The 7,979-nt window shown below is 38.2% G+C and overlaps 2 protein-coding genes across 3 annotated transcripts; one reads left to right on the top strand and one right to left on the bottom strand.

Moving 5' to 3' along the window:
- The first annotated feature begins 188 nt into the window (after positions 1-188).
- LOC130697607 (DNA mismatch repair protein Mlh3-like) lies at positions 189-3,673 on the top strand. Of its 2 annotated transcripts, none has more exons than XM_057520538.2 (11): positions 189-415; positions 480-607; positions 747-1,371; positions 1,505-1,625; positions 1,691-1,821; positions 1,922-2,174; positions 2,232-2,360; positions 2,456-2,737; positions 2,829-3,040; positions 3,128-3,275; positions 3,336-3,673. In XM_057520538.2, the coding sequence occupies exons 1-11, from the start codon at positions 374-376 to the stop codon at positions 3,557-3,559; spliced, it is 2,295 nt and encodes a 764-aa protein (XP_057376521.1). In that variant the 5' UTR covers positions 189-373; the 3' UTR covers positions 3,560-3,673. The 2 variants fall into 2 exon arrangements, with proteins under 2 accessions (XP_057376521.1, XP_057376522.1); XM_057520539.2 differs by having other exon boundaries at positions 1,922-2,153; positions 3,336-3,672.
- Positions 3,674-3,865: 192 nt separating this feature from the next.
- On the bottom strand, positions 3,866-6,751 carry LOC130697695 (endochitinase-like). The gene is made up of 16 exons (XM_057520553.2): positions 6,629-6,751; positions 6,362-6,567; positions 6,116-6,281; positions 5,865-6,031; positions 5,738-5,793; positions 5,546-5,672; positions 5,421-5,468; positions 5,283-5,353; positions 5,142-5,217; positions 4,983-5,064; positions 4,818-4,915; positions 4,688-4,741; positions 4,552-4,617; positions 4,264-4,440; positions 4,166-4,202; positions 3,866-4,080 (listed from the first exon to the last, which is right to left on the bottom strand). The coding sequence occupies exons 1-16, from the start codon at positions 6,699-6,701 to the stop codon at positions 3,995-3,997; spliced, it is 1,590 nt and encodes a 529-aa protein (XP_057376536.1). The 5' UTR covers positions 6,702-6,751; the 3' UTR covers positions 3,866-3,994.
- Between the last annotated feature and the right edge of the window lie 1,228 nt (positions 6,752-7,979).

The raw sequence follows: 7,979 nt of genomic DNA, 5'->3' as shown, positions 1-7,979 counted from the left end.
AAATGTGGAGCATCGTGGAACATGAAAACTGCTGACACCAAGTTGGTGTCCGTCGTCGTCGTCTGCCGTCGTAGATTGCGAAAATCCGTGAGGAATGCATAGGTTTTTAGGTAGTAGGCAACCACAAGATTGGCATTAGCTTATTTGGAAATTTTGGCGTTCCCCATACGACCATACCATTTCTTTCAATAGCGTTTCCATTAAGTTGAACAATTGCTATCTCCTTATCTCTGATTTCGGTCAACTATTGTTTTTTAAACATGAATCATTGTCATTTACAATGAACCTTGACAAAACGAATTTTCCTATAGTTTTAACGTACATATTTTGCTAATTGTTAATTCGAACCCCTTAATATAGGAGACATCGGAAGATGTATGAATTAGCATCGGCTCAGAAATGCGTCGAAGAACTCGTACGACTTGTTAATTATTTTTATTTGGCTGTCAAAATTAATTTTTTTTTGTAATTCTTTTAAGATACTGCATTCAATTCAAGAAAATGCTACTTGCATTGCTGTACGTGTTGATTGGGCAAACCAATTCTTACAGGTTGTCAACAATGGAAAAGGAACTGTGTTAACAGAAATTCACCAATTATGCTCAAGGTTCATATCTGTTTGCAGATATCTTTTCACATCATTATACAAAGTGCAAGAGAAAACACATTTTGTGAAGCATACCAGAGCACATTGTTTCCTGTTAATTTGGATTTATTGTCCACATTTTTGTTTCTTTGGACTATAGGCTTCAATTGAGAAACAAAGTAGAGGAATTTATAGCAAGTAATCATCTTGAAGAAGCTCTGTATGTTATTGGTCAAAACTGTATGTCTATTGACATAGAAGGCCAATCAAAAAATTCAAGTTCCTCTTACAAAAGGTGTTACCGAAAAGGGGTTTGGTCCAATGTTGAACGTGTTGGAAATAGGTCAACGTCAGGCACAACAATGTCTGTGTATGACTTTTGTTTGTCAGAGCCAGAAGAGGAAACAAATACCAGCCTTTTTTGCTTATCACTAGAGAAACTTATTGCAAGTTTCTTTTTGCTTCATCCCAACATATCGTTTTCACTTCGATTTGATTCTTCAAAGCCACCCCTTCTCCAAACAAAAAAAGAGAAGAACACAATACTTGCGACTCAACAGCTATTCCAATTGAAAAGCTGTGAAAGCATATTACCCTTTCGCGGCCTAAGTTGTCATTTCAAAATTAAAGGCCTTCTTGTACCGGATATGGATAAGCATTATTGGTTTATGTTTGTTAACAGTCGGCTGGTTGAATCCAGTGAAGTTCTCAATTTCATCACGTCGGTTTTGTTCAGTGTGTCATCCAGTACAGGGCAACAGTTTTCTGTTGTTCTAAACATTAAGGTATGACAAGTTACTCTTATGAATTATGTATATTGAGAGCCTATCCCTGTCTTACCCTCCTGATAAACCACAGTGTGAAATTTCCACATCTAGTACTTTTCTCATATTATCAGTTTGATTTTTTAACACGCAGTGTTCGCGTGCAGCATACAAATATGCAATTTCGTCAGAAGGTGAAAGAAATGTCATCTTTTCGCACAGTAATGAGTTACTGTCGTTGATTCGCAGCTCGCTGGATAGGTTTATTTCTCGTGGTTTGTTTCGTTTATTTAATACTTTATAGTACGAAAATATATGAAGTTAATCGTATCTTATCCAGCTCCCTTAAAAAAAGCGGCCTTAGTTACGAGTTGGCTCGCAACTGCCTACAACAAGGATCTAATCAGCTCAAGTCTCCTCAGTACAGATGATCTCAAATCAAACGAACAACGGCAAACTAAAAAAAATTTGGTAAGCCAGTAAAAATAGTTTTTCTTGATATTGCCTGACGATAACATTCTAAGTCATCAAAAATTATTTAGTTTCCATTGTTTGGATGTGTTTAATGCAGATAACCCCAGGGATCTCCTCACCCTTGTCATGTGAAACAAATAATTTGCCACCCGCACATTATTATGGCAAAATCACGAATTCGCTTCCGGTCGTTAGCCATGCGACAGAAGATATTGAAATGCGGATTAAACAATCTCCACATTTTTTACAGTCCTTTCCTTCATCATCTCTGTTGAGCCCGAACCACCTGACCCGGTTGTGGGAAGAAGATGAGCAAATGGCAGTAAACGGTGAGCTGCACCATAAGATTGGTAAAAGGAATTTCGTTAAAGGTTTTGATTTACAAAGAAGCTCGATCGTTTGTTTAGAAATCCAGCCACCTTGTGATAAGACTTCCAATGGCTCACCATTCAATACAGAATCAAAAGACAACGAAATTCAAGAAAAATCTCGTGAACGCTTAGATCTTAAAAGAAGACAATTATCTACAGATGACGGTATGACGTAGCTAAAAAAATAATGTTGGAACTATAGTTTGTTGCAAGACATCGTGTAATTAAATTTGAGAGGTAATTTTTCTTTTTCGTGATAGGGTCTCATTTTAGTCCTAAGAGACGATTCACCATTGGACAGTTTTGGGTTCAACCGAAATTACCACCCAATATAGCAGCCGCAAACTTAAATAGACTATTGGCAACAGCATTACAAAGGCAATGCAAATTTACAAAAGATGTTATGAGCAACATACGCGTAATCAATCAAGTTGATCAAAAATTCATTTGCTGCGTCACACAAGAGGGAGACAAGCGCTATCTCGTACTTGTTGATCAGCATGCGGCACATGAGCGAATCTGCTTGGAAAGGCTTATGCAAAGTAAACCCAAATTAGAACTAAAGAGATTCGTGAAATTTAGAATGCGTTGAAAATATCGCGTTTATTAACGAAACATTGAATTTTGTGTTAGTGCACTCGACCAAGAATGAGGACGGCTATGTTCAGGTCCAATCTTCGCCAATTCAGCCACATCTCTCAATGTCTTTTTATTCGCAAGATCTGGAGATGATTCAAAAGTTAAGCGTCGAGTTTACTCGTTACGGTTTACATATGCAGTTCAGTGATTCCAGTGTGGTAGTAACGCGTGTTCCAGCTTGTTTTTTGGCAAGAGAAATCAATGAGGTAATTGTTTTTATTTAATTTATATGCTCGAAATTTAACAAACTGGAAATTAAATAAGTTCCTTTGTCAATGATTGCTACTCTTTAGATTCAGAGAAAACGAAATTCTTTGTACAAGGACTTGGTGATGGCACTGATTGAAGAAACAATTTCCGAATATACGAAGAATGGAAGACTTAGCACCTGCATATTACCAGTACAAATTCGGAATGTTTTAAATTCTTTGGCGTGCCACGGTAAAGCGACGAAAATACTTTGTCCTCATTACATTTTCTAATTTTATACGCACCTTCAAGGAGCAATCAAATTTGGTGATGAGCTTTCGTTGTTGCAGTGCACTCAATTGGTGAGAGCTCTAGGCCAATGTGACGTGCCCTTCCAGTGTGCTCACGGGCGACCTCTCCTAGCACCATTACTTGAGCTCGGTGAACTTAACCCATTGGTTCCGTTCGAAATGACGCCAAACGTTGTTAGACCAAAGTATGCACGTTTGCGCGATTATAATTTATCGTTATTGTAGCCTGTTATTCTTCAGTTCTGTTTCAGTGAAGACGAGGAAGTTAAATCGAATTTGTTATTTCTCGCAAAGCTAGTTGAAAATAATTGTAAAATACCATTTCATTTTTGTTTAAAATTTCATCATTCATTTGTTATGGCAAAATAAAAAAATTGTACTTGAAGCACAATTCCTTACATCTCGTCGTGTCCACTGTTAAGTTTTGCTTCAAGAAAAGGGTCATTTCAAAATTTGTTCAACGCTACGAACGCAATTAAAAGAAACTTGAAAATATCAACAGCACGTGTTAGGATCTTTTCTACAAGTGTCTTTCGGACTGGCAGATCTTGATTTATTCCTCCCTCACCGAGAATACACGCGATACTTTCGTTAATTAACAACAATAATAAATTTATTTTCGTGATGTGTTTGCGAAAAGTCGTCATCAAATATCTTAACTTAGAGAACGCAATTTGAGGTGTCGGTGTTGTGTGGCCAGTCACAAACTGTTTTGGCTGTATTCCACACGGATTCACCTGGACAATCTAAAACATGAAGCAAATTCAACAAATTATTAAATGTCATTGTAGTCAAGGAATTGTTTAAGCATAAAGTGGATTAAATGCTTACCCAACAGACGGGGAGACCCCTGAACGCACCAGTAATACTATTTGCAACACATTTTAAGTAAATCAATAACAAAGGGCGACTTGTACAAACATTTTTACCTTGCGACAATTTTTGTGAGGCCAGTAGGTCTGAACGTTGCAGTTTATTCCGGCGACATCGACTGGCTTAACAACAACGTCTGGATTGCGTGTTGTTGCTTGTCCTGCTGGTTTACTTGTTGTTTGTTCGCTCAACGATACGGTAGGGTCTGGTTTCCAAGGTTTCCACCATGTTACCTTTCGGGATTAATTAAGTATTTTAAAGAGGGTACTTCATTTTATGACGATTCTTCGATATCAATTGATGTTGCATGTTTTGTGCTGCGGACTAGATCGGCGAATACTTACTGCGGTTGTGGTTGTCATTGGAGGTGGGACTGGAACGATATAGTCTTTCATTCCGTCGTAGATGACCTGATTGAATTAGAAAAAGAAAACTGCCGTAGGCATCATCTTGTTTTCCTTATTGGGTTTCAGTTTTTACCTTCATCATAGAATGATGACCCTTTCCGCACAAGTTGTGGAAGTCATCCATATCCTTTATTATTAATTAGAACGTATTAATCATTCTACGTAAAAGAGGATAATTCATTTGGTCAACAAGATTAACGTACAATAGCCCAAGTCATCGCTCCACCATATCCCCTAGCTCGAATAAAGTCCATTTTTATCTTTAAGGAATCCTCATCTTCGTAGCCGATCCACTGGCGATCTGTTTAGAATGGTTTAGAATACATTATAGAGATAAATTAAATTTTTATTCAGTAAAAAAGACAAACCTTTGTGTGTGAAAGGAACTTTGCCGACGTCATCGTATCGTTTAACCCATCCATCAGCTGGGTTCAGAAGTTTCATGCAAATCTATACACACCCAACCAACAAGCATTTAAGAAAAATTCTGGACAGGTCAATTTTTATCCCCTGTAAATCATAAATACCTCGTAGTGCGCCATAAAGCCGGATGCGTTTGTATAAGGACCAGGTTCTCCGCCTCCAGCCCATTTGACGATATAACTATTGATTTAATTCAAACAATTGTAGATGTATTTATGTTTGCATTGATTGTTCAATGAACTTACGCTCCCAAATCGTTGCTCTTGGGATCACCTAGAGTGTAGGTGCGTCCATAAAAGGGTGTTCCTACGACAAGCTGAATAGAGACACAGCTATTAGTATTCACGACGTGAGATTGTGCACTAATCAAACTGAAATATTACCTTATCTCTTGGACAACCGAATTCTTCCCACAGCAATAAACCATCGTTCTAGGCAAAGGTGAATACAGTTATTATAGCGTGATTGGCAAATTAGCACTGTCGTCATTTTGAAATTGCATAAATACCACGTTGAGTTTTTCGTAGGCGTACTGATCCAGACCTGGGCGTCGGTAAAGTTGTGAATGAACGTCAGCAAATCCAACCCAGTTTCCTCGCAGATCATACGTCATAACGTGAATAGCGTCGAGTAATCTAAACAATCAGTCAACTCTGAATAGCAAACAAGTTATTTGTTTAATGAACAAATTGTTAATTACTGGCATAATTCAGGGACATGATATCCTTCCTGCAAGCGGAATTTTGCAACAGGAACCTACGTTTAAAGAAAACATAATTGAGTCAATTATTGTTGAAGCTTTATAACTTAATTTCGTGAGGTTATACCGCAGCTGTTAGTTCCCATCCTTTTCCAACAGTGTCGAATGCAGCTCGCAATTCCCGAACAAGAGCAAGGAAGGTTTCCTTATCGGCATAGGTGCCTCCACGATCTGCAGCTCCCGGGTATTCCCAATCAAGATCAAACCCATCAAAACCATATTGATTCATATATTCTGAAGCGGTGAAAAAAAAATGAAGAGTAAAAATTTAATTAATAGACAAAAAATGGAATACTTAATTTTTTTTTAGCTCTGTACCTACGACACTGCTAACGAAAGATTGACGACGCGCAGGCACCGAGGCCATCTGCGAATACTTTTTTCCACCTTCCCCCCATCCTCCCACAGCCAGCATTGGCTTCAAGTTTGGATATTTCTGTTTGAGAGCTACAAAATTGGCATAGCCTCCTTTTTCTACGTCTCTCTGTGAATCATTCGTTAATATTCATCGTTTAGAAAACATCGACGAAAGAAGTCAAAGAAACAAACAAATGAGTTACCAACCTCTGGATCGAGAACAAGAACGCCCCAGGTGACATTGCTAACACCGCAGAAAGAATAAATAACGTGCGTACACATTTCACCGGGGATATGGTCGATGTCGTACGAGCCATTACCTGGGCGGTAGACTGCCCAGTTGCTGAAGTAGCATACACGTTTAGCTAAGCGATCAGGCAAGGCATTGCGTGAATTTTGGCTTTCAATGACGTCTGTAAGAAATTTGTAAGGATGCAATGGTGTTTGAACAAGTTTTACACGTGAAATTAATACCCGTTGAACGAGGTTGAGCGGCGAGCGCAACTTGTAGAGTAAGTGCGCATATGAAAATTAAGGACTGCCACATTTTAACCAGTCCTACTTATTTTAACTTAAATAACACAACACACACTGTCGAATAAAAGAAGAAAGTGATTAAGAAATGCTTTGGAGTAAACAAAGGATGCGTTTTACCGTCTCAACTTGCTGCGTCCTCACGATATGGCTGTCGAGCAAGCGAAGCAGACTGATTGAGAAGAACGAACAGTCCGTCCTTTTATGCAATCCTGACGTATACCTGCTTGGGAAAACTGGTTGACCTGGGCACGTGCAGTGTGTGACCCAGGAAATTTCGATGCGCTCTTTATAATTCATCCCCCCTTTAACACCGATTGTGAAAGTAGTATATTCCTAACAATCATTGTAATTTAAAAATAAATCTGAAGAGAATTATCTTGCACTTTAAAATAATCGTAGAAGAAGATGCTAATTTGAACTGCAATAAACAGCGCCGTTGCTATCTAGGTCTAACGGTACACGTGCCCTTTTGCAACGAAGAGAAAAATGTACGAAAAAAAAGCAAATAAAGTTAAACTGGTCAAACAAGTATGACATGAATTAATGAGATCGGTGACCTTACGGCTAAATGTTGCAGAACCCCTTGTTTCTATGTTTGAAAAAGGAGCTTCTTTAGGAAGCGTACGATTATCTCTGCGAATATTGTTGCTGTGCGAATACCTGTAGAGATTCGCCCACTTCAACTAACCTCGTATTTCAATGGGAAAACTAACTTTATTATTATTATCATTATTTCGTCAGTGAAAATGTTTATATTTGTGATTTTATTGCAACTTGAGCGTCTTGTAACCGGTGCACTTAAAAAATAACTTTTGTTTTCATGCATTTAATAAGGAAAATGATGACAGTTAGTTCGGTTTGTTGTGTAAAATAATTTAACGTTTTTATTAAATTTGGTTTTCCGCTTGAAGAGCTATTCAATCTATTGTTTACCAAAAGAGATACATGTAAACTAGTACATCATCCCTCCGGCATGAATGATAAGTAGCAGATAAACAGAAAAGATCCCGGAAGGGATGGGCCAGTGACAAGCTGACCGCCAGTGACCTAATTCTTCGACAAGCGACACATTGTAGAGATCTCCAGCACCACCTTCAGCTCTACATTTGAGGTCAACACAACCATTTCACCTTTAAGTTTTTGTTTGCTTTCTTACATCCGTGGTTATGCATACAGGATTATTGATAACTGAACAATTAGCCAATGGCAACAACCAAAATGGGAAAATTACTAGGTTGAAAGTGTACAATTATCTTGTGATGGAAGAATATTCTGGAAAACCTGTTAT

Source organism: Daphnia carinata, chromosome 10 (genome assembly GCF_022539665.2).
Source record: "Daphnia carinata strain CSIRO-1 chromosome 10, CSIRO_AGI_Dcar_HiC_V3, whole genome shotgun sequence".
In the NCBI taxonomy this organism is placed as follows: domain Eukaryota; kingdom Metazoa; phylum Arthropoda; class Branchiopoda; order Diplostraca; family Daphniidae; genus Daphnia; species Daphnia carinata.
The sequence above is the reverse complement of the archived record's forward strand: the minus strand, read 5'-3'. Positions and strand labels throughout refer to the sequence as shown.

Coding starts and splice junctions, on each gene's coding strand:
- LOC130697695 (XM_057520553.2), bottom strand. CDS start 6,701: ATGTGGCAGTCCTTAATTTTCATATGCGCACTTACTCTACAAGTTGCG. Junction 5,354..5,420: donor TCGGTTGTCCAAGAGATAAG/GTAATATTTCAG, acceptor GTCTCTATTCAG/CTTGTCGTAGGAACACCCTT. Junction 5,218..5,282: donor AAGAGCAACGATTTGGGAGC/GTAAGTTCATTG, acceptor TTAAATCAATAG/TTATATCGTCAAATGGGCTG.
- LOC130697607 (XM_057520538.2), top strand. CDS start 374: ATGTATGAATTAGCATCGGCTCAGAAATGCGTCGAAGAACTC. Junction 1,372..1,504: donor CTGTTGTTCTAAACATTAAG/GTATGACAAGTT, acceptor TTTAACACGCAG/TGTTCGCGTGCAGCATACAA. Junction 1,626..1,690: donor GGATAGGTTTATTTCTCGTG/GTTTGTTTCGTT, acceptor TATCTTATCCAG/CTCCCTTAAAAAAAGCGGCC.